Source organism: Grampus griseus (assembly GCF_964374135.1).
Source record: "Grampus griseus genome assembly, chromosome: 4".
NCBI classification, from domain to species: Eukaryota; Metazoa; Chordata; class Mammalia; order Artiodactyla; family Delphinidae; genus Grampus; species Grampus griseus.
Genome location: NC_138997.1, coordinates 50,341,755 through 50,368,656, shown reverse-complemented (window position 1 = coordinate 50,368,656; position 26,902 = coordinate 50,341,755). Strand labels below are relative to the sequence as shown.

The following is a 26,902-nucleotide window of genomic DNA, read 5'->3' as shown; positions in this document are numbered from 1 at the left end:
TGTCCGTTGTTACTTCTCCTTTTTCATTTCTAATTTTGTTGATTTGAGTCTTCTCCTTTTTTATCTTGATGAGTCTGGCTAATGGTTTATCAATTTTGTTTATCTTCTCAAAGAACCAGCTTTTAGTTTTGTTGAGATTTGCTATCGTTTCCTTCATTTCTTTTTCATTTATTTCTGATCTGATCTTTATGATTGTTTTCCTTCTGTTAACTTTGGGGTTTTTTTGTTCTTCTTTCTCTAATTACTTTAGGTGTGAGGTTAGGTTGTTTATTTGAGATGTTTCTTGTTTCTTGAGGTAGGATTGTATTGCTATAAACTTCCCTCTTAGAACTGCTTTTGCTGCATCCCATAGGTTTTGGGCCGTCGTGTTTTCATTGTCATTTGTTTCTAGGTATTTTTTGATTCTCTCTTTGATTTCTTCAGTGATCTCTTGGTCATTTTGTAGTGTATTTTTTAGCCTCCATGTGTTTGTATTTTTTACAGATTTTTTCCTGTAATTGATATCTAGTCTCATAGCGTTGTAGTGGGAAAAGATACTTGATATGATTTCAATTTTCTTAAATTTACCAAGGCTTGATTTGTGACCCAAGATATGATCTATCCTGGTGAACATTCCACGAACACTTGAGAAGAAAGTGTATTCTGTTGTTTGGGGATGGAATGTCCTATAAATATTAATGAAGCCCATCTTGTTCAATGTATCATTTAAAGCTTGTGTTTCCTTATTTATTTTCATTTTGGATGATCTGTCCATTGGTGAAAGTGGGGTGTTACAGTCCCCTACTATGAATGTGTTTCTGTCAATTTCTCCTTTTATGGCTGTTAGTATTTGCCTTATGTGTTGAGGTGCTCCTATGTTGGCTGTATAAATATTTCCAATTGTTTCATCTTCTTCTTGGTTGGACCCCTTGATCATTAAGTAGTATCCTTCTTTGTCTCTTGCAATAGTCTTTATTTTAAAGTCTATTTTGTCTGATATGAGAATTGCTACTCCAGCTTTCTTTTTATTTCCAATGGCATGGAATATATTTTTCCATCTCCTGACTTTCAGTCTGTATGTGTCCCTAGGTCTGAAGTGGGTCTCTTGTAGACACAACATATACAGGTCTTGTTTTTGTATCCATTCAGCCAGTCTATGTCTTTTGGTTGGAGCATTTAATCCATTTACATTTAAGGTAGTTATTGATGTGTATGTTCCTATTCCCATTTTCTTAATTGTTTTGGGTCTGTTATTGTAGGCCTTTTCCTTCTCTTGTGTTTCCTCCCTAGAGAAGTTCCTTTAGCATTTGTTGTAAAGCTGGTTTGGTGGTGCTGAATTCTCTTAGCTTTTGCTTGTCTGTAAGCAAAAGCAGATTCTCCATTGAATCTGAATGAGATCCTTGCTGGGTAGAGTAATCTTGGTTGTAAGTTTTTCCCTTTTATCACTTTATGTATGTCCAGCCACTCCCTTTTGACTTGCAAAGTTTCTGCTGAAAGATCAGCTGTTAACCTTATGGGGATTCCCTTGTATGTTGTTTGTTGGTTTTCCCTTGCTGCTTTTAATATTTTTTCCTTCTAGTTAATTTTTGATAGTTTGATTAATATGTGTCTTGGCATGTTTCTCCTTGGATTTATCCTGTATGGGACTCTCTGCACTTCCTGGACTTATTTCCTTTCCCATATTAGGGGAGTTTTCAACTGTAATCTCTTCAAATATTTTCTCAGTCCCTTTCTTTTTCTCTTCTTCTTCATGGACCCCTATAATTCAAATGTTGGTGCATTTAATGCTGTCCGAGAAGTCTCTGAGACTGTCCTCAATTCTTTTCATTCTGTTTTCTTTATCTGCTCTGTGGTAGTTGTTTCCACTGTTTTATCTTCCAGGTCACTTATCTATTCTTCTGCCTCAGTTATTCTGCTATTGATTCCTTCTAGAGAATTTTTAATTTCATTTATTGTCTTGTTCATCATTGTTTGTTTGCCCTTTAGTTCTTCTAGGTCCTTGTTAAACATTTCTTGTATTTTCTCCATTCTATTTCCAAGATTTTGGATTATCTTTACTATCATTACTCTGAATTCTTTTTCAGGTAGACTGCCTATTTCCTCTTCATTTGTTAGGTCTGGTGGGTTTTTACCTTGCTCCTTCATCTGCTGTGTGTTTCTCTGTCTTCTCACTTTGCTTCACTTACTGTGTTTGGGGTCTCCTTTTCATAGGCTGCAGGTTCATAGTTCCCATTGTTTTTGGTGTCTGCCCTCAGTGGGTAAGGTTGGTTCAGTGGGTTGTGTAGGCTTCCTGGTAGAGGGGACTGGTGCCTGTGTTCTGGTGGATGAGGGTGGATCTTGTCTTTCTGGTGGGCAGGACCATTTCTGGTGGTGTGTTTTGGGGTGTTTGTGAACTTATTATGATTTTAGGCAGCCTCTCTGCTAGTGGGTGGGGTTTTGTTCCTGTCTTGCTGGTTGTTTGGCATGGGGTGTCCAGCACTGGAACTTGCTGGTTGTTGAGTGGAGTTGGGTCTTAGTGTTGAGATGGAGATCTCTGGGAGAGCTTTTGCCATTTGATATTACATGGAGCCAGGAGGTCTCTGGTGGACCAATGTCCTGAACTCGGCTCTTCCACCTCAGAGGCACAGGCCTGACACCCGGTCGAAGCACCAAGACCCTGTCAGCCACACGGCTATTCCTTCCTCCTGTTTTCTGATGACCAGTATCTTCAAATGCTCTCCAGAACTCTGCAAATGTAGAAACTTCAGGAAAGGTAGGAAGGAAACATAGCCAATTTGTTTATTACCACTGGATGCAGGGTTACTGGTATTGTGATTGTGAAAAGCACACAGTGCTAATGACAGATTCTCTTTCTCCTCTGAAACTCCAGAAGAATAGAGATGCAGTCCTGATGTCAAAAGACTGCTGGTCAGACAGCAATATTTCCCACTGCGTGCACAAACCAAGCCAGAGGATAGCAACAGCAGCAACACACTGGGCTTATTCTAGGGCTTTCAGCTCAGCTTCTGGCTAGAGGAAAAGCCACTACTGTCACCGCCGCAGCCGCGCTGGGTCTGCCAATCCAGTTGCTTATCTTTTGAACACTAAATTATGCTGGGTTCCTACATTTCTTATATAGAAGGCAAATATTAAATTGCTGGTGAGCCCTGAATGATCTTGTCATCAAAGGAAAGCAGAAGATCCAAGATGGACCCCTGGCCAGAAATAGAGGGAAACTGCCTGGGGACAACGTTGACTTACTAATGCTGATGGCTCCAGTCAAATACTAAATTGCTGGTGAGCCCTGAATGATCTGTCATCAAAGGAAAGCAGAAGAACCAAGATGGACTCCTGGCCAGAAATAGAGGGAAACTGCCTGGGGACAACGTTGACTTACTAATGCTGATGGCTCCCCCTTGTGCTGGCATTTGCCTAGCCCTGTGATGATGGTATTGTTGCAACTGGAAAGTGGAGGCAACAGACATTGGTGCAAACTAATGCTCTGTGTAGCCTCAGCTTATGTTTGTTACTTAATCACCTCAAGTTTCTGTTTCTACCAGTATTAAATATCTACCATTCAGAGTTACGAGGAAAAGGCCACATACCTGAAGTATACAACTCTAACCCTACATCTCAGGCTGAACAAATGGGTGGTAGCACCTCGGAATCCAAGTTCACATTGGTCTAGCATCCCACAGGTGGGTTTATGAGACCCCCTCCCTGTGAACAGATGGGTGAATGTTGGTGGTGGCAGGTGGGAAAAGGGACCCATACAACACAAAAGCCATAAACAGAAGACTGCATCCCATGTATTTGGGACTATTGAGGAAGAAGAGCTTGAAATGTGTGCACCATTTCAGTGTGGATGTGTCAGCGTAGATGCTAGCATTTCTGAAAAAAGTGATTAGATGATGTCTGGTAATAAATGACGTGATAGACTCAACAAGCTTCAACTTACACAATTATCTAGTCTGCTCTAACTGTTTATTTAAAAATTGTTTCATCTTGCCCAGTATGCACTACACTCCAAATACTGAGACAGAGCCTCTTGCTTTCAAGAGAAGCAAGACTTTTTCTTTTACTTTTCATGCAATTGGACTTTAAAAAATCATAAGTCATGTTACTATTTGGAATTGAAATTTCACAAACCCATTTCATATAAGTTCACATCCCACTTCATTTTTACAAAGAAGTCCTTTGTAGAAACTTGGTTCTATATCCTGACACCTCTGATAAAAACATACATACCATGTATGTTTACCCTATTTAGATGGAAATAGTTAACTGCAGGCAGACGTGGGTTCAAATCTCCATTCTACCACTTAGGCTATGGCAAGTTATTTAACTTCATTAAGACTCCATTTTTTCAACAGTAAAATAAATCACCTAAAGCACTTAGCCCAGTGCCCAGCATGCAGTAAATGAAGATATTTATTGTTATATATTTCAAGGTGTTATTACTGTAAAAGAATGATAATTAGGCAGGGTTTATTATTGTCACTATCTTATTCTATTAATTAAATTTTTAATATCTGTCTCTTCTCAAAAACTATTTTAGACAGTTCACAGCAAGAAACAGTAAAATTGGGGGGAGATAAATTAGGAGTTTGGGATTAATATATACACACTACTATGTATAAAATAGGTAAACAACAAGGACCTACTATATAGCACAGGGAACTGAGCATACTCAGTGTCTTGTAATAACCTATAATGGAAAAGAATCTGATAAAGAATATATATGTGTGTATATGTATATATATATGTGTGTGTGTATGTATAACTGAATCACTTTGCTGTACACTTGAAACTAACATGACATTGTAAATTATACTTCAATTAAAAAGTGCAAGAAAAAGAAAAAAACAAAAAAAAAAGAAATAATAATAAGGTTAGTAATATTAGAAGGTAGACACAAGCAAAAAGGAAGTTCACAGGCTCAACACGGGGTCAGAGGTTGAGTCCGTTGACTACAATTGGTTAAGCCTGCTGCCTCTTTCCACTCCCATGGTCCCTCCATCACGCTTCTCCTAAATTCAAATGGCATTGGAATAACCATGGGCATTTTCAGAAGCTGAGATGTGGAGACATTTAGTTTGGGTTTAGTGTGATATATTTATGTGATCCATAGTAAACTTCTATGTATAGTTAAAATATAGCTAGCCATCCTCATGTGGGAATGGCTTCCAAGAATATTCCTACTTCCCATGCCTAATTTTCAATACCTACTCATTCTACACCTGACCTAAAGGTGCAGGACCAGAGATCATACTGCAAAACGAATATGTCTTGAAAGCTGGCACTGGAAACATGTGAGTAGAGGAGGAGAAATAGGCCTTCAAACATACAGATGCTATAACAGAGGTCAGGTAGCTAGTACAAATATTAATTGTTTTTCGAAATTTTATATTGTTTGTACTATTTGTCACCTCTTAAAAATCTGAAATTTGTTGCAATTTCTTTTCTTATCTAAACAAACATTTTTCTTACCTAAATTTTGTGTTGTTTTTCTTAAAGGAAAAGCCCCCAAAATTATACTAGCTAAGGCCTCATATAACCTGGATCCACTTTTTAATTAAGTATCATATTTAGCTTAGCTAGTAACCAGAGTGGTAGGAAAACACAGAATGTTACATACTTCTTATTATGTAAAAGCAGGAAATAAATCACATGATGGTTGTAAGAAAAGTGATTAGAATTCCTAAAATAAGATGTAGAAGGGAAAGGCACTGGTCTGGATACTCCACTAGCAATGGGACTCCAGAAAAATAAGTTATTAGATGTCAAGGACAGCAAGGTTTTTCCTGAAATAAAATTCTAGAAGAAATTTCCTCTGTAGAGTTTTATATAATGCATATTAAGAGACATAGTACAGCTTTCAACAATATTTTATGGAAAAGTCCTTCTCTAGGCTTGCGATTCTGTTTGACTAGCCCTGCTCACCTCTTCTAGCCTCATCTCTCACCACTCTCAGCCATGGAGTTCTTTTGCAGCCATTCTAGACTTTTCTAAGTTGTTAGAATTCACCTTGTTCATTCTTCTTCCAGACTTCTCCAATGCTATTCTCTGCCTTGAACACTTTTCTATGTTCTTCTGGATACCTTCAACTCAGACATCAGGTTATTGCTTATATCTCACTTCCTCTGAGACACCTTCCATAAAATCCCTCCTACGTATCCCTCCAATGTCAGTATTACACCTGACATTGCAAGGTCTAGATCCACTATTGGATAAATAGCTCCATGATGGCACCAGACTCTGTCCGTGGTGTTTACCATCATAACACCACTCACTTGCACTGTTTCCAGCACCTGCTGGGTGCTTAATAGATTTCCTACATCTATCTCTCATTTGTGAGCTTTAGTAAATACACCTTAGTGGAAGTGATTCTTTAAAGGAGCTAAGCTAATCTAAAGGTATGGGCTACAGATGGTGTGACTCAAGTCACACCAGAGACAGAAGGTGGCTGAATAGCTCTATTCCCAAAACCACTTCTCTCAACCAGACATTTCAGCAGAACTGAACTGCAAATATTTTAAGGTTCTCTTGGATTGAAAGTCCAGACTACTAGTATTCTACTCTGCTGATAAAAGACAATATCATAGGCTTTGGAAAACAAATAGGGAGATTCTTGTTAAGGAACCTGAAAGGCAGTGAAATCTATGGAAATTCCCAATGTCCCAGGGTTGGTGAGTGATCAATTAATCTAGAAACTAGGTATTCTGACTCCCTGTGATTTTCCCCCACCATTTACACCAAGATACTCAAATAGGGACAATGACAGTCATTGTTAAGGAAAAAAAGCTAAATAAGCTGTGTCTGAATGTCACTGCTTCAATACAGGCCAAGACAATATGGAGTAGAGGACAGAACAGGGACCTTGGGGTCAGACTGTCTGGCTTTAGCCACTTACTGGCTATGTAATTAAACAAGCTACTTAATCTTTCTATGTGTTTCCTTATAGTAAAATGTATATAATAATAGAACCTATCTCATAGGCTTGTGGTGAGGAATGGTGAGAATTAAACCATGAAAATTGCTTACAGCAGCACCCAATGCATATAATAAATGGTCAACATATAAAAGATATTATTTCCATGATGAGATGACATTACAACCAGCTTCCACGAAGTATAAGAAGTAGAAAAATGCTTAAGTCACATGCAACACCTACTATGAGTCAGGCACTATTCTAAGTATACATTACTCAGTATTTTGAAACTCAAGGCCTGGGTTCTTAACTATTGGGTTACATCTTCTCAGACTGAAGAGAGAAGATGGAGAACAAAGTAATCTTCTTAGATTCTGAGTCATTTTTAAGCTGATCTTCAGTACATATAAACACTACCTCTGAGGGTGGCCCAAATAAATAACCACCTGCCAGCAGTAACTCACTGGCAACACAGAGTAACTTTTGTATTTGTAGATCAAAAGCTAGACTTAAACTGAATAAATCTGATAAACTTTATGATCCAGCTTTTTTTCTATATTCTATTTATGAAGATGTTTGTTTGCTCCTTGGAGGTTTCTTTGTTTGCTTTCTGTCTTTTTGTTCTTTTTTTCATCAATAAGCACAAAGAGGTGAAACAGCCTTAAAAATCTTTAAGAAATGTATCAGTGGTCAGTAACAAAGCAGCTATTGAGCAAGCTCTAATCATAATCACAGGTAACATTTATATATCTATTTGTGGCATTTATTTAAGCTATGTACTAAGAACTTTAAATAAATTATTAAATTCTCAACAAACTAATGAAGGAAATACTATTATTATCCCCCACTTTACAAACAAAGAAACTGAGGCTTAAAGACTTTAAGTCATTTGACTAAGGTTTTAAAACAATTAAGTCATAGATACCAGAATTCAAACCCACTACTGAGTTCTGACTCAGAAATTTTCCTATCCCAACAGCTTATGCAGGATGGGTGGGCACCTCAGCTGGGGATTTGCATGAAGAGGCTGCTCGGGAAATGTCTGTGGAATAAACATTATTAACCACTTAACCTGTGAAAGATTAAACTACACGTTGTCTTCCTTATGAAAGAAGGTGTCTCACATTTAGGGCCTGAAGATATGCTATAGGAATAGTTCCAGAGAGAAATCAAGATTGTGGATGCTTGGATACTATTTGGCCACCAATAGTGGATTCCTAAAACACTACTTTATTTCAAGTACCCCAAGTTCAGCAATTCTGCAGTGTGGAAGGGTTCTACTAATAATAATCCACAGAACTTCAGCGTGACAGTCATGCTTAGAAGATCTATTTGCTCTGAGAATCATTACTGCCTTTATTGCTCGTAGGTCCTTAATTATGAAGTATAATGTGGAACCACAAAAGTACCTTAATGTATTGATCAGTCATAAACTGATCATCATTCAGTGCCTGCCAGGTGTCAGGCACTTTACACACATTATTTAAATTACTTCCTAGAAGAAACTTATTACCCCCATTTTACTGAACAGGAAATTAAACAGTTGGTTAATTTGTGGAAGGTTTAAACTCAGGTCTGGCAACTCCAAATCTCAGTCTCTTTCCACCACAGAAATCAGAAGATTTTTCTGCTCCCAGTGGCTTAAAATCTAGGGCAACGAGAGGATCTTAGGAGAGTGTGGAGGTCACAGACCCTTCAAGGATATAGGTTCTCCTTCAGGGGAAAAAAATTGCATCCACACACAAATTCTTACATACAATGGCATGGGTTTACACAGACCGAAAAAGAAGTCTTGTTTTATGGACAAAAAGGGAAACAGAGAAAAAGAGAGAGAGAAATTCTAAAAATTTAAAAAGCCAAATAATAAACATATTCAAAAACAGTTGTAATCGTTTGGAGGGAAAAAGTATTTATAAAATAAGTAAAGATAATTGGAGTAAAGGAGGAAAGTCACAAAGAACTAATTTCAAAATATTCTATGGAGTTAAGCAATTCTTTAGTGTTTTTAAAGAAAAAAAAGATGCTTGGTTGTTTTCTCAATCTGATCCACCACTACTAAGAGTTCACCCATTCAATAGTTTAGCTGGGTTTTTTTTTAAATATTTATTTATTCATTTTGGCTGTGCAGGGTCTTAGTTGCAGCACACGGGATCTTCGTTGCAGCATGCAGGATCTTTAGTTGCAGCATGCAAACTCTTAGGTGCGGCATGCATGCAGGATCTAGTTCCCCAACCAGGGATCGAACCCAGGCGGCCTGCATTGAGAATGTGGAGTCTTACCCACTGGACCACCAGGGAAGTCCCTTAGATGGGTTTTTAAAACATGGATTATTTCATGGCCACTAACCAGCCTTATGGCAGAGGGAACAAGGGTAAACAGAGAAGCCATCAAGTGAGGTTTAGTAGCAACTCCCAAGAACCTATATGGCTAAGGCTGATAAAACTCTAGCCTCTATGTGAAGGGTACAGGCAGAAACCAGGGTCATCCAGCATCACGATTTCCATTTCATCTTCGTGAATACACTGTTCCCTCAGTGTCCTACCACTTACAAACAAATCTCAGCATACACACAATATTGTAATTCCTACTCAGTTTCTACAAAGTCAGATAAAGACAGTCAGACACTTGGAGCAGATCTAACTTTGCACACTTTCTTGGACACATACAGACTTAAAAGATATTTAGAGATCAATTTAAAGTCATCTATTCCGGTGCAATTTTATTCTTTGTGGTACTAAATTCAGGGAGTTTGAGGGCTAAAAAATGCAGTGTTATTTGGCCCAAGAGGAATGACATGGCACCTCTCACGCCTTGGAAGAACAGCACCTTGTACAACCCCTAGGTGAACTGATGTGCACAGTCACACAAAGTAGGAACCATCTTTTGGCATCAAATTAAAAAATTCTTGCTATTTAAATGCCAACACTAAAATAAGCAAATATCACCACTACAAATGGAGCCATAGGGAACAGGAGAATCTAAGTTCAGCAAAGATAACAAAGTTCGCTCTCGTCAATGAAAAGTATAATTGTCCTATTTATTTATTTAGCAGTGAAGTCTTTATTATGGGAAGTGAGATTTCTAAAAACATCCATAACATAATTCCTTCGGCGAATTTCTCAACTCCGATTTGCATGAGGTTGTATTATCATGAATAGCTGAGAGTTCATTTGTCATTTTGCCTTTTTCTTCTACAACTCTGAATCCCCAGTAACTAACCTATACTGACTTCAAAAAGAGCTCTATGGCCTGGTATCCTTATGTAATATGAATCAAACCAAGTCACTGAGTTGAATGTTGACATAACATTCCAGTTAATTTTAATTATACATTAAATATATACTAACTAAACATATTAAACTAAATACATATTTTGGCCTGCATTTTGATCATGGTCAATGCTTTATGACAATAGCATATGGTTAATATTCATTCACCTTTGTTCCCTAAATATCTTTGCGTAAACAATGTTTCTATACTTTAAAAACCCCAAATTCATCAAGGAAAGCATCTTCTAAATCTTACTGCTGTAAGCTCATTTTCCTCGACTGTTATTATACATAATAAGAGGCTTGATTTGACAGCTCCTATAATAACATATTATAAATTTTACATTGGCTGTGTTTTAAACTCTTGTGATGGCAAAACCATTTTTCTCAAAGCTGATTGGTTGTGCAGGTCTACAACAGTGCTTAAATGTGACCCAAGCTTTCTGAAAAGGAGGAGTCTTTTTATTTTAAGCCTTTTTGGTACAGAACATGACATCTTCATGAAGAATTTTTTGTTTTATCATTAAGAAATAAATGTGTCTAGCTTCTTGAGATCTCCCTGGCTTTAGCAACTTGTAGTCATTTCCACTGTAGACCATTAAGAATATATTTCAAAGACAGGCTAGCAAAGTTCAAGTAAAAGTTATTTTTTATATGTTGGAGTTTCTAAGTGGCATTAGGTGAGTATTAGAGATTTTCAACATAATTAATATAGTTCCAAATAATGAACTTAATTCATAGATGTTGGTTGACTTCCTGATTGCATTCTTTGATGTTTGTTGATAATCAATTTTTGTACAGTAATCTTCTGATAAAATTTAAACTTCTTCGTTTAGTTGGTGCATTTATTTTTCTTATAAGCTTTCTTCCAAACTAATTAGATCTCATTTAACACTGGGCTTTTGTATACGTCCCCATTGAGCATTCAAGTTTTGTCAACATTGCACTAAAAGTATCTCAAAATACAGTGCCTGGGTCATTTTCTCTCTGATTTAGCTTTCACCTTACTCTTAAAGCAACAGAAGATTAAGCTTGAAGAGAGTTTGAAAACTCTCTAATAAAGGTAGAGCTGAAGTTTTGTTCTTAGTTTCTTCATTTATCTGTTTTTCTATATTTGAGTTTCTTCTCATGCAAAATCTATACTTTTCTTAAAGGCTTATGAAAATTTTGGTGAAAAAATGTTGCTGCTGCAGTGCAGGCATGAAGCTTCGTCTCCTAAGCTAGATAACCTGGTGAGTATTTTCATTTATTTTTCCTAATACAAACAGATCACATATCGAACTAAATATTGTCAGAAGTACACTTGAGAGGATAAAACACTATTTAAATATGTCAGAAGAAAAAAGAGCATCTGAGACCACAGATGGAATGTTAGAACTAAGAACTTACATAGTCATTGTATTCCATAACAATCATTATAATTTAAAAAAACAGCTAAGCATAGACTTTTATCCAATCATGAATTTTTAGAGATGGAAGGAATCTTAAAGTCATCCAACATAATATATTAATTTTATAAAAGAGAAAAAGAGTGACATTTTATATTTGCAAAACAAAAGACCACATCTTCCTATATGAGTGTAGCATTATCAAGAATCTCAGTGACTGCTACTATAGAAATTAGATGGATGATTAAGCAAGATAGAAATTAAACATACAAAGCTTCCCCCCAAATCTCAGGCCATAATCTTAGAAAATAGATTTAGGAAAGCATTCACCAGTATTCTCTTTAGTAACTTCCTTGTGCTGTTGTAGCCTATACTAAGCACACTAGTTTCAGTTATTTTTAATTCTCTACAATGCTATGATTCTGAAAATCTTTAATTGGTAGGAAAGACATTTACATATTACTGCTTCCTTTGTTTAATTACACTCTCCCAATTTCTCTGATATGTAAAAGGTAACTGTTTAAACATACAGTTTAAGAAAATGAAGAAGTGTCCTCTAGTTATATTGCTTCTGTGGAAAGCAAGTAGAAGGGTGAGCATTGGCTCAAATCACTACTAGGTGCATTTCATGCCCAGAAAATGAAAGAAACAAAAGGAATGAGCAAATACTGGTGTCTATATCCTGGTTACTATGCTAGGAATTGTCTTGCATCTGATAAACCGTGAAAATATATCATTCTGATTAAAACCTTTATTTTTGTCTATTGTATATGCAAGTGGAAGAGTTTTCTTAAGGGGTTACCCAAGTAAATGCTTTAGAAGAAACCTTATTCAAAGATGTAAATACAAGTATTAATTATATAAGCCTTGCATAATTAACTAGAGTGGGATAAATAAAATCCATGAAAACAATCTCTGAACTTCATATTTGTCTATAGTTTCTATCTTTTCCTCTATGTTTAATCAAAGTGTCTAACAAAGAGATAAATTTATAGTTTTTCTTATTTTTTCCCATTTCTTTTACCAGACCTTGAGCAGAAGTGATTTGTAAAAAGATTAAATAATAACAATAATAATAATAGAAACAACAATAGCGGAAAGAAGAAAAGCATAGATTCTAAAACATTCCAGTGTATATAACAAGCCTTTTTATAATGGAATGTAGTCTATAGCACCTTAGAAAGTAGCTCAAAGTACTGATTTTGGATTGTCCCGTCACTGGGACTGAGATTATCCTGAACAGTGAATATAGACACTACTATGACTTTCTAAACCAGCCTAGCAACTAGAAATTCAAAATCACCAATATTCACATTTTTCAAGATAAACTCCTAATTTCTAATTTTCACATTCCAGTGCTATGAGCCATCTTTTCAAGCATCAATGTTTTCTCTGTCTCTCCGTCTCTGTCTCTCTCTCTCTCCCTCTTACTTTTATCTTTCCTTTTTAACTGACCCTTTTGGCAGCTTAGAACAGTACCAGGTAATAACCATCTAATAGTTTCTTAATGTAAAATAAACATGGCAGCAGAGGTCCCTTTCACTGTGTATATCAGTGTTCTCCTTGACAGGCAGGTGGGCTAGTGCCTGGATAAGCACCAAGTGCCCCTAGCAGAATTATTTCACAGTTCAAAACTAAAATCCAGTTTTGTATCCCAGGTACCAAGTGGAAAAATGAAGAGTCTCCTGGTCTTTCTAGGTCTGCTTTGTTATTCCATAGCTATGCCAGTGAGTATTAAAAAAATTTAGGACCTTTCTTTATGTTCTATTGTTGCATAGTTTGGGGAAAATTCCTGGGCTTATTTCAATTGATGTTCTGAATTTGTCACAAATATTCTCTCACTTCCAGATGCAAATGCCCCGAATGCCTGGATTTAGCAGTAAAAGTGAGGAGGTATGTATGTTTAGTCTCAGGAGAGACATTTTCCAGAGCCCTGTCCTGAGAGTTCATTTAAAAAGAATATTAGGGAGTTCCCTGGTTGCCTAGTGGTTAGGATTCTGGGCTTTCAATGCCAGGCCCAGATTCAGTCCCTAGTCAGGGAACTGAGATTCCTCAAGCTGCAGGTGCCACCAAAAAATAAAAAGGAGAATAATGGAAAACTTTCTGATATATAAAATTTCTTATGAAAGAGGTAGAGAGACTCTACCTCTTAAACTCTCAAATCATAGTGCCATAGAAGGTTTTTAAATTTCATTACTTATTTTAAATTCATGTATAACTAGTCAAAGACATTATGACTATTATATCTAAAAATCAGAAACTTGCTTCTTGTGATTTTATTGAATAAAAAATTTTCACTTTGTGCCACATAAATGGATTCCTGTTGTCACAGATGCGCTATGGTCACTTCAACTTTATGAACTCCCCACCTGTAAGTTCCGCTTTATATTATTTCTAATGATTTCTTGTTTATATACAGATAGTTATAAGGTCTGTCTTAGCTAATAAAGACACCAATCATTATTCACATGTTTTAATTAACCATTATAAGAGTTTCAAGGAAAAAAAATTATTTCACCTATCCCCTTACACCAAATTTTCTTCTTATTCATTAATATTGTACTTTCACGTAGAAAAAAGCATTTATTAATTACACTGCTTCTTTATATCTGAGAGAAATTTGTTCTGGGAAAAGACTATACAAGATATATTTACAAATAATGAGAAAAAAATAGCAGAAGTAAATACTGGGAGGAAGATAAAGTTTTATTTGGATTATCTTGAAAGATAACACTAAAATTATGAAATAAGTTTTTGTCTAATTTTTAAAATTTAGCTTATACTTCCCACTATGTGCTAATTCTTAGAACTAATAATGAACGTATTATCAGTTGAATCTTCTGGCATAATTTTTCTGAAAAAATTGTATAATAGTACAATAATACTATATGTTACTTTTGACTTTGGTAACATGATCATGAGACCCATTGAGGGGAAAAATCAAGGACTTCATCAATTTTCCCTTAATCTTTTTCATTCAAGTCATTCTCTTTTAAAGCCTCTCATCTAAAATCATCACCATTGTCAATTTTCTCATCTTTATCTTTTGATAGGCCCAAGTTTTCAAACTCTCATTCTCAGTTTTAGCAACTTTGCCAGTGATTTGAAATTTTTACCAACTTAATCGTCATGAAATCCTACATCTTAATGCAAGATTTGCAATTTCACCTTCCATCAATCCACACGGCATTTGCACGGTATTGTGTGTGTATCATCCATAGACAGTGAGAGACTGATTAATGAAGCCTGGAGACAGAGACTGGTGTTAAGTCAGAGAGGGAATGTTTGAATGGGAACTACTGTTGTAAGAGGTCAATTCATACATAGCATTTTCAGATTATAACTGCTTTTGCTTCCCTGCCAACCTTGTAATTGTGGAGATTTTCATAATGAAAACGGAATTAATGAGGATTCACCTGTAATCGAGAAGCACAGGCCCCATATAAGGATATTTACACACATAAAATTTTTACTCTTTCTCTTTCTTTTTTTTTTAACACTCTCACTTCGTCTTCTTTTTGCTCTTTCTCCTCTTCATCCAGCCTATAACAAGTCACAGGAATTGTGAACTTGATATCAACTCCTCTGTAACTTGACTTGTATACTTCTTACCTGAGTCAGGGCTTCAGAGTTAGAAAATTATAACCTGAATTCTTTAACTGAAATTTCTCACCTAATTCTGCCTTTTGCTTTGTTTCATTGGTTTTCTGAAAGACTGAAATTCATTTCTGTAAGAAAACATGTAAAGAAATGCTAGCTAGGCAGGTGAGAGGGAGGTCCAAGAGGGAGGGGATATATGTATACATATTGCTGATTCACTTCGTTGTACAGTGGAAACTAACACAACATTGTAAAGCAACTATACTACAATTTAAAAAAATAACAAAAATAAAAAGTATAAGAGAGCATTTAAAAAAAAAATGCTAGGGCTTCCCTCGTGGCGCAGTGGTTGAGAGTCTGCCTGCCGATGCAGGGGACACGGGTTCGTACCCCGGTCCGGGAAGATCCCACATGCCGCGGAGCGGCTGGGCCCGTGAGCCATGGCCGCTGAGCCTGCGCGTCCGGAGCCTGTGCTCCGCAACGGGAGAGGCCACGACAGTGAGAGGCCCGTGTATCGCAAAAAAATAAAAAATAAAAATAATAAATAAATAAATAAAATAAAATGCTAGCTAAAGAGCTTGAAGCTTCCATTGTTGACTTAAGCTTCATAGGCTTTTTAAGATCCTGGACTGAGTTTTAGAGACTGACAGAGAGGGTGGGGAGAGCTGGAGTACCAGCACTCATGTGAATTTACTGTTATTTACTACCCTTGCAGATGGTACACCTGGGTCCCTTGTATGGAAATGGTATGCAGCTCCCTCAGCTCTTCCTGCCGTACCAGATGCCCATGTGGCCTCAGCCACCACCCAACAAGAAGCGCCCACAGAAACCTTCATCTCCCTCAGCACCCAAACACCAGAGCAAGACTGATCAAGCCCCAGAGACCCAGAAATCCAACCAGCCTCAACTAAAACAGCCCCTACCGGAGCATCCTTTAAAGCAGCCATCACCCACCCCAACTCAGCCCCAAGAGGAAACCCAGACACCTCAGGTGAGGCCTGCCAAGCAAAATTCCAAACCAGAGTCATAAATGGCCTCAGAGGGCTTCAGAGGGCCATGCCACCCCCACAAACACACTTCCTCCAATGCTCCTCAACACAGATACCGCTATGTACAAAACAGAATCATTAGTTTGGACACTTTCTTCCAAGGTGATGCTGTCACCACCTATCCAAAACTGCCTGGCAAGTCTATTCTAGCCTTCATTTAATGGAAAATTACCCAAATACTGTTGAGAAGCTCCTTTTGAAATACAGAGGCAACAGGGTATAAACATGAGCACCAACAGAAAAGTCAGGGAACAGAGATTCAAATTCTACCCCGGTCCTTATTAGTTGTATGATCTTGAGCAAGTCACTTTGCCTTTCTAGGCTCCAGGTTCATCATGAGTAAATGGAATGTTCTCTAAGTCCCTTCCAGATCTATGCTTCGACTGTCTAAAACATTGCTCTGAAAGTTAACACTGCTTCCAGGACTTCAGGATAGCATAAATGTAGTCCTGACTTAAAACAAGAAGACGGGCAGATGATTTCTCAAGATCTCATCCATCATGGAGCTTCTAAAATGTTGTCTTGAGTCGATTAGCCTTCATTATCAGACCTATTATAGCTGTAGAGAATACAAATTTGAATGAAAAGACACTCCTGGCTTTGAATCCTGGCTTCAATCATTTACCAGCTCTGAGATTTGGGGCAAGTGACTCAATTTCTCTGAACCTCAGAATCTTAAGTGAAATGAAAATAATAATAGCACATATCTTCTACAGTTATGTGAGGATTAAATGAACTTACTAGTATAAAATTCTCAGCACATTACCTAGAACGTAAGTGCTCAATAATACTAATTGTTATTATTATTATTATCATCTCTGCCTTTAAAAAATTCAGTTTAATGCAAAGGAAGATGTAGACTTCCAAGTTCTAAATAATTGTCTTTAATAAGTTTGTTTCATTTTTCATTTACTCTTCTCATTTCCACATCACTCTGATTCTTTTCTTCTTTCTAGGCATTCCCACCATTTGGCAATGGGCTATTTCCCTATCAACAGCTACCGTGGCATGTTCCACATGTGAGTTCTTTTCCTTTAAACTAGAACTGAAAAATAATATTAGCATGCTGTATCTCAAACTAATTTGAGTTCATACATTTTAAATGGAATGCCATATGCCAATCAGTAAAGAATATGAAACAAAATCATCACATCAGTAATCATGTAGGAAAAAAAATTTTTTAATTGGATTTTTTACTCAAATTGTTGAAATGAACATAGCCTAAATCATCCAACACTACTACTAACTTAGATAATGAATTAATTTCAAAAGGTTGTGCTCCTTCACTACTATTCCTCACCCAAGAGATGAGAAAACACAAAGATTATCCTCATTTAATGTAATGGGGAAACTGGGACAAAATGGAGTTTGAAAACCATGATTAGGCTAAGATCCTTCCATAATGTCTTATTATTTCTAGACAAAGATATTTCATTGTAAAGAATTTTGCAAAATAATAATTATAGGAATCCTTTAAAGGTTAAAATCATTAAAATAAAACATAATGTTGAAATTGCATGGCAAGCATTTAAGATATGAATCGCAAAATAAACTAATTGAACTATAGAAATATTAATGGTCAGTTGCAGTTAAACTAACAAAAACAACATCAATAAATATTTGATGACTTCATTTAGCTATGGCATTGGTTTTTCTTGTCTACAACTCTATAGTCAAGAAGGCTTTTTATAACCAAGGAACAATTCATTTCAAGCAGTAAAAATTTCTTATTTCTTTTTCCTTGTAAGAGTGACATCCTTTTTACTGGCAATACTGAACAAAGAAAATGAAGGCAGTACCAGGTGAAGATTTAAAAAGGAGATGAACATGATTCTCTTGCTGAAATATCTATTAATCTCATCTATGTAGAACTTCTGTGGGAGCTGAATTGCTTTTTGAAACCCTCCCACTATGCTTTTCTCAACACTCCTATGAGCAGAAACCCAACCTCCTAGTTTGATTAGGAAAATAAACCTTGGTTTTGACTATAAAAATATTTTAGTAATAATCCAGGAAGGATTGTCAGTTTGTCACCTTAAATGTAAACATTCAAAAAATAACATCATTATTTAATCTCAATTATTAGATATTCTAATATAGATGTTTGGATCCTAACAGCACTCAAATCTCTGTGCGTGTGTGTGTGTGTGTGTGTGTGTGTGTGTGTGTGTGTGCATGCACACGTGTGTGTATTGGTGATGGGGCAGGACGACTGCCAGGATATGCAGCCACATGTGGTATTTTCCGTAAGATAACCTGGGATCCAGATGAAGGCTTTGTATTTACCAGAATTCACTGATGGTTATGTCATAATTATTAATAGCTAGATTTTAAGAGCTAATGACTCAGAAGCTAAAAGCCACCAACAGTGCTAACGCTGACTTGAACTATTTTTAAAAATCTTGAGTTTTACAATCAAATGGCAGCATAGAAAGTGGTTTTCTCTGTGTTCATTGTGTCTTTCACCTTTCAGAGGGTACCACCAGGTTATGGACGTCCACCAGTCAGCAATGAAGAAGGTGGAGTAAGTACAAGCAAAGCTACAATCCTCATTAGGAATTACAATATGAAAGTCTCTGCTTTTTTTTATCCCTATCTAATAAAAAAGTTAAAATCCAACACATGAACCTGTAGCTCAAGCACCTGTGATTTTTAAAAAGTGAAACAAACCAAGCAAGTAATCTAAAATAAAATAAATGTGATATATCATTTCTCCCCTACATGTATAGAAATCAACCTCTCTCTCTCTCTCTCAGAAGGCTAACTTACTAACCTTTGCTCAAGGCTGATGCTGGACTCTAAACAGTGATGGAACAACTAGTCAACAGGAACGAAGTAAATCTATCTCAGAATGTTATCTCCAGAAGGAAATTAAGTAACCATCTAATGACCTCATTGTACAAATAAATTGAAGCCAAGAGAAGCTAAATTACTATTCAGTTTTACCTACTGAGTTAGAGGATAAACTGGACCCAGAATCCAAGTGTTCTGATATCCTATCCAATGGGTTTTTTAGTACACCACACTAGGAGAGGGGCCAAATGCAGTGATACACTATTTAAATATTCTAGCAATGTGTCATCAAAAAAAGCCATTGTAGTGATTGTGGCACAGTACCCCACCCCTGGAGTGTACTTCCTCTTTTTCCCTAAATATTTGATATGTCCTCAGTGAAATGTGGAAACCTGATAGTTCTAGGGGGAGGGGCTGAGGGGCGGGTTGTTAAAATAATGACATTGAAAATTCCTATTCAGTAATGGCATAAGGTGCTTTCAGATATATCATTGTGAAATAATCCCAAATGATTATTCAGATAAGTGCATGCAACCTGGAAATGGGCACTTCAATTTTTTTCATTTTTATTGTGGTATAGCTGGTTTACAATGTTGTGTTAGTTTCAGGTGTAGAGCAAAGTGAATCTGTTATATATATGCACATATCCACTCTTTTTTAGGTTCTTTTCCCATGTAGGCCATTACAGAGTATTGAGTAGAGTTCCCTGTGCTATACAGTATGTCTTTATTAGTAATCTGTTTTATATATAGTAGTGTGTATATGTCAATCCCAGTCTTCCAATTTATCCCTCCTCCTCCTTACCCCCTGGTAACCATAAGTTTATTTTCTATATCTGTGACTCTATTTCTGTTTTGTAGATAAGTTCATTTGTACCCTTTTTTTTACATTCCACATATAAGCGGTATCACATGATATTTGTCGTTCTCTGACTTCACTCAGTATGACAATCTCTAGGTCCATCCATGTTGCATTATTTCATTCTTTTGGACATTTAGGTTGCTTCCATGTCCTGGTTATTGTAAATATGGGGACTTCAAATTTTTACAAACATTTCATGAGAGAGTGAAAGAGGATGACACAGGCAATTTGCATAGGTATTAACATCTGCATTCCACATCTCAGGGACACTGCCTGATTTGCTGCATGCTGTCCGAGACATATCCTCACCCATCCGTCTCTTCATCTCTATCCACAAGTAGGAATAAAAATACTTTTTCTTTAGATTGTATTTTTTTTTAAAGAAAGACTAAATGACCTAAATGCCACATGTGTGTCTAACAAACATACTGACACTGCTCATGATGATTGCATCATTCATTAAACAAACATTTATTAAGCACTTCCCACTGTGCTAAGTACTGGGGAAAACAAAGATGAGAAGAATGTTTTCACTCAAAAACTTCACATGGGAAAGTCAAGTGGGAGAATCCCAGAAAAATAAGCAACTGAAATTCAGTGGGATAATTGTTAAAGCAGAAGCCTATACTGCTGTGGACACCTGAGAGTAGAGCCTAATTCTGCCTAAGAAAACCAGGACAGAGAAGGGAGCACTCAAGCTGAGTCCTGAAGATGAATCAAGTTCTCCAGGAGGGATAAATGTATAGGCAAAGAGAAAGTTCAATCTGAAGAAGCCATGTGCAAAGGCACTGAAACATAGAGTACTCAGAGAACTAAAAGTAGCTGTTTTTAAATTATTATTTATTGTAGTAAGAACAAAACATGAGATCTACCCTCCCAACAAATTCTGAAGTATACAATACAATATTGTTGCCTATAGGTACAATGTTCTACAGCAGATCTTATTCATCTTGCTTAACTGAACCGTTAAGCCCGTTGATTAGCAACTCCCCATTTCCCCCTCCCCCTAGCCCCTGGCAATCACCATTCTACTCTTTGATTCTATGAATTTGACTCTTTTAGATACCTCATAAAATGGAATCATGCAGCATTCATCTTTCTGTGACTGGCTTATTTCACTTACCAAAACGTCCTCAAGGTTCATCTATGTTGGTGCATATTGCAGAGTTTCCTTCTTTTTTAAGGTCATTGTGAATAGTGCTGCAAGTAGTGTGATTTACAACCGCATAAACTACAAGGGGGAGGAAATAAGGCTGGATATAATTGTTATGGGCCAGATGATTATTTAAAATAATAATTATTATCTTTATTAATATTATATATTATTATTATCAGGCACTTAGTAAGTACTAGGCACCGAGCTTTATATATGTTACCTCACTTGATCTTCATGATAACCTATGAGGTAGATATTATTTTATTATCTCCATTTTACAAATGAATAAACTGAGGTTAGCCCAGAGTCATATTATTAGTACTGGTGGAATAGGGATTTTAACCCATATTTGTCTAGAGCCCCACTCTTTGGCACCATGCTTTGTATGTTATGCTCTGAGTTTACAGTTTGTCCTGTAAGGTAAGGGCAACTTTAATATTTAAGGAGGAAAGTGACAGAACTTTCCCGCATACCCACCCCCAACCTCCACTACTCTGATGGCAATGGACAGGCAGTATTACAGGAAAGTAAAATTATATCCAGAGTAACCAGTAAGAAAACTGTTGCAATAGTTCAGGGGTATTGGGGATAAAGGAGGAGAAGACAAAGATGAAAGTTTAGATTTTATAAGATTTGGTCATTAATTATCTGGGGGAAATAAAGGAGAGAGTGGAAACTTGGGAAACTGGGTATATAGTGGTGAATTCTGCTTAGATATAGAATATTAGAGAATAAGGTTTTGGGGAAAATGAGTCCAGTCTGGGTACATTCAATTGGAGATACTCATAAACTCTTTAGCGTAGCAGTCTTGCTGTCTCAACCTCAGGAGAGAATCATGTGCCAGAGTTATGGCTTTAGGAGTCACTGGCATGTATCTGTATTGAAAGAACTGGACTGCAATAGATTGATCAAAGCAGGTGTGCAAAATGAGAACAGAAGAATAAGGTGGACAGAGGATGGAATCCTAAAAAAAAACAAAAAGAACTTAGATTTAGAATCCAGGCCTAGGAAGAGAAAACTGAAAAGTAATGGTCAGAGAGTAAGAGTACCAGAAGGAAGAAAGGTCATGGAAACCAAGGAGGAATCAAATTTCAAGAAAGAAAGCGTAGCCAATGGTGATTTAAAAATTATGTGGCCAATAAGATTTTTACTATCACTTTTAAAAATTCCAAGCAGCACCATGGTGGGAAACAAAGAATAATTATCAATTTCCATCTTCTTCCCTACAGAATCCTTACTTTGGATATTTTGGATATCATGGATTTGGGGGCCATCCTCCTTATTATTCAGAAGAGATGTTTGAACAAGATTTTGAAAAACCAAAAGAAAAAGATCCTCCTAAAACAGAGAGTCCAGCCACTGATCCTTCGGTTAATTCAACAGTTCCTGAAACTAATTCTACCCAGTCAAATGCACCCAATCCCAGAGGGAGTCAGGGTGGAAATGACACCAGCCCAACAGGAAACAGTGTCCAGGGGTCTAACACTGTGAGCAATCCTACAGCTCAAAACAGCCCTGCAGTAAATGTTTCAGGCCAGGGAGTTCCAAGAAGTCAAACCCCACGGGGACCAAGTCAGACAAATATTCATGAAAATTATCCAAATCCTAACATCCCTAGTTTTCCTGCAGGAAGACAATGGCGACCTACTGGCACCGCTACGGGGCACAAACGTAATGGGCCTTTTTACCGAAATCAACAAATTCAAAGGGGTCCCCGGTGGAACTCCTTTGTTTTGGAAGGCAAACAAGCAGTTCGCCCAGGATATCCAATATACCGCAGAGCTTATGCTTCCACTGCAAGAGGCAACTCTCCCAATTATGCAGGAAATCCAGCAAATTTCAGAAGAAAGCCTGAAGGGCCAAATAAACACCCTGTGGGAACAAATGTTGCCCCTCTGGGTCCCAAACATGGTACTGTTGGCCACAATGAAAACATCCAAAATCCAAGAGAGAAGCCAGTAAGTCAAAAAGAAGGAATAGTCATTCCTACAAGGGATCCAAGTGGCCCCTGGAGAAACTCTCAAGACTATGGAGTTAATAAATCAAACTATAAACTGCCTCACCCTGAGGACAACATGCTAGTCCCAAATTTTAATTCTATTGGTCAACGTGAAAACTCTTATTACCTGAGAGGAGATTCCAGAAGAGCTCCAAATTCTAATGGACAAACCCAAAGCCAGAATTTGCTCAAAGGGATTATTTTAGAGCCAAGAAGAATCCCATATGAGTCAGAAATTAATCAGCCAGAATTAAAGCACAGTATATATCAGCCTGTGTACCCTGAGGGATTTCCTTCCCCTGCAAGGGAACATTTTAATGCTGGAAGAAATACTTGGAACCAACAAGAAATCTCTCCACCTTTTAAGGAAGATCCTGGAAGGCATGAAGAACACTTACCTCATCCTTCCCATGGCTCTGGAGGACGTGTTTATTACCCTGACTATAACCCCTATGATCCCAGGGAAAACTCACCATACCTTAGAAGTAATACATGGGCTGAAAGAGATGATTCTCCCAATACAATGAGGCAACCTGAAAATCCACACTATCCCATGAATACTCCAGACCCAAAAAAGACAATCCCTTATAATGAAGAAGACCCAATAGAGCCAACTGGAGATGAATCTTTTCCAGGACAAAGTAGATGGAGTGTGGCGGAGTCAAGCTTTAAAGGAGACCCAACAGTTAGGCACTATGAAGGCGAGCAATATACCTCAAATCAACCAAAGGAATACCTTCCCTATTCCTTAGATATTAATCCATCAAAACCCAGGAAGGATTTCCTTTATGGTGAATTTTACCCCTGGAGCCCAGATGAGAATTTCCCATCATATAATACAGCTCCCACTGAACCGCGGCCAGTGGAGAGCAGGGGCTATTATGCTAATAATGCCGTTGGACAAGAAGAAAGCACTATGTTTCCTTCTTGGAATTCCTGGGACCACAGAATTCAAGTCCAAGAGCAGAAAGAAAGAAAGCCATATTTTAACAGAAATTTCTGGGATCAGCCAACAAATTTACACAAAGGCCCTGCTAGTTCACCATACCAGAAGGAGAACAAGCCTTATTCCAGTGACTCCCCAGCTGGGCTTCAGAAAAATCCAATATGGCATGAAGGTGAGAATTTGAATTATGGCATGCAGACCACTAGGTTAAATTCACCAGAAAGAGAACACTTGGTTTTCCCAGACTTAATTCCTCCAAGTTACCCAGCAGTTCAAAAAGGAGCACATTTATTTCACCTAAGCCAGAGAGGCCCTTGCTGTGCTGGTGGCTCCACAGGGCCCAAGGACAATCCACTTGCTCTACAAGACTACACTCCATCTTTTGGTCTTGCACTAGGGGAGAACCAAGACACCAGCCCTGTGTATATAGAAGACAGTCAAACTACGCATGTAAGACATACTATCTCCCCGACAAGCATCCTAGCTGGCCAAAGAAACAGCTCAGAGAAAAGACTGCCTGGAGAAAGTCAAAACCCAAGTCCTTTCAGAGATGACATGTCCACTCTGAAGAGGAACACACCACGTTCTATAAATCAGTTGGGCCAAAGGGGAATTATGCCCTTTCCCGAAACCAGTTCCCTTCAATCAAAGAATACACCTTGCCTCAAAAGTGATCTTGGAGGAAAAGGAAACATTTTGGAACAAATATTTGAAGGCAACCAGCTCAATGAAAGAACTGTTGATCTTACTCCTGAGCAGCTTGTTATTGGTACACCTGATGAAGGTCCCAAGCCAGAAGGAATTCCAAGTGAAGTGCAAGGAAATGAGGGTGAAAGGCAGCAGAGACCATCTAGCATCCTACAGTTACCATGTTTTGGCTCCAAATTAACAAAGTATCACACCTCCAGCACTGGAACTCCATCTAGCATTGGAAGGCAAGGCTCATTTGATGGGGATCCAATTATGCCTACTGAAATTCCTAACTCACTGGCTGAGTTAGCTACCAGGGCACAGTTTCAGAATATAAATGTAGACCCACTTAATGCAGATGAACACACTCTATTTGATTCTCTTCAAGTAGGGACCAATCCACAGGACCAGGTGCAAGACTGCTTACTACTTCAGGCCTAGGAATTATCTCAATCAAGCATTCTTTGGGGAAGGAAAATACCTGCTATTCTACAGTGGTTTCCAGACATTCTTCCCCCAAGATTTGATAAGTATCTCACCCTCTTGGTTATCCTTAAGTTTTTCCCCATTCCAGCAATAGGAGGTTGGGGCTCTGGGAGTTGCTAGATCTAGTATTGTCACCAGTTAGCACACACTTAAAAAAAAAACAAACAGGAAGGCTATGACCACCAGTGCCTTGAAACTTGGAAGCCACTTGTCTGGATTAGTTTCCCTTTGCTTGCCGAATCTTCCTTTTTCTCTCAAGGTTCCATACTTGCAAAATTGTCTGGTTTTGCAAGACAGAAAAGCAGATGAATTTTCCATTTTATGTATGGAGATCTATACATCAATATAACCCTAATGCACTCACTGTACTTTTTTTTTTTCTCATGTTGGTCTTTGTCAGGTTTTTTTTTTTTCCTGGTTAATACTCTCTTTTGGAATTTTTTCTTCTACTACCTCTTTCTTTACCTTTATCATTTCCTTTTTTCTCTTCCTTCCTTCTTTTCTTTCTTTCAACCATTCTATGTTTAGCTTTCTATTTTTTCCTTCCCCATCTTTCTCTATCACTTCTTATATAATAAGCTATCTTTAACCATCACTAGTCTTTACATCTACTTTCTCCATATGTCTTCCTCTCTTTTCACCTTTCTGTTCTGTCTCCCAATGTATCACTTGTCAATCAATCTCTTTCTCTGACTCCTTTCTTCCCTTCCATTTATCTTTTTTCCCTGCTATACCATTTGCATATCTTAAGACTGCCCATCTCACTCCCTCTTTGTATTTCCTCTAAATTCTATCCCAATTTTTCTCTTGGCCCAGCCTAACCATCATTGTAGAATGTATTTTGGAAATAGTAGACACTATTACCTACTTTTATTTTTAATTTTCTTATGGCCTTTACCAGGTAGACACAACTCAGCCAGAGGAACACATTCAAGAAGAAGAACGGGGGAAGAGAGAATATTTACCCAGAACTAGTAGTCTGGAGACAAGACTTAGGAAGGTAGAGAGGGAAGAACTCCCCCTCTTCGACTGAGCATCAGATAAAAAGAGTAGGACTTGCCATACCCCATCACCAACTCATAACCTGCAAGATCTAGAGAATATATTGGGGGTAACACTATCCCAATCCAATAAGAGAAACACTCAGTGGTTAATTTCTTTAGTAGCCCAGTGTAAGTGATCCTACCGCTGTATGCTACTACTAACATATAGACTTATTCTTCATGCCCTGGTAGAATTATTCACAGACACACTTCCTTTGTATCTTGATTAAATAGTGTAAATTATTTTGTAAAGTAGATATTTCTATACTGCCTTGCTTAGAATACATCTAGGTATTTTGTTTTGTTTTTAACAATGGCACTTCGGCCTACTCTCTGTATATTCCTTCCTAGAGAGGAAGAATTCTCTGAATTATCTAGAAAGTTACCTTTTAGCTCTTAGGAATTTATTAGGAGAAAATTTCCTGGGACAGATTTCACAAGAAGACAATAAGAAAATATGTTGAAAACTTCCTGAGGATTCTTGTCCTTTGAGTCTTCTCAAGTTCCTGGCGCAGTGTCTTGCACATAGTAGATAGCTTATAAATATTTATTGACTGGTTTTAAAACAGCTTTTGAAGCTCCCACGAAAATAGCACAGTGTGCTTGTCCTGTTGGTAAACCATCTGGGATGCTGAACAAGCCACCACACTCTGTAGCTTTACATATTCAACAACATTTGCATTGTGGAATCTCAGGGTAAGAAGGGATCTTAGAGGTAGATTACCTAGGCCAG

General features: G+C 37.5%; 1 protein-coding gene across 1 annotated transcript; it reads left to right on the top strand.

Annotated features, from left to right (window-relative positions):
- Window positions 1-11,336: 11,336 nt before the first annotated feature.
- On the top strand, window positions 11,337-25,081 carry ENAM (enamelin; the record flags this gene model as incomplete). The annotated part of the gene is made up of 7 exons (XM_082654006.1): window positions 11,337-11,390; window positions 13,205-13,273; window positions 13,395-13,439; window positions 15,862-16,137; window positions 17,152-17,214; window positions 18,669-18,719; window positions 22,235-25,081. 7 exons carry the CDS (start codon window positions 11,337-11,339, stop codon window positions 25,079-25,081), a joined length of 3,405 nt encoding a protein of 1,134 aa, XP_082510132.1.
- Between the last annotated feature and the right edge of the window lie 1,821 nt (window positions 25,082-26,902).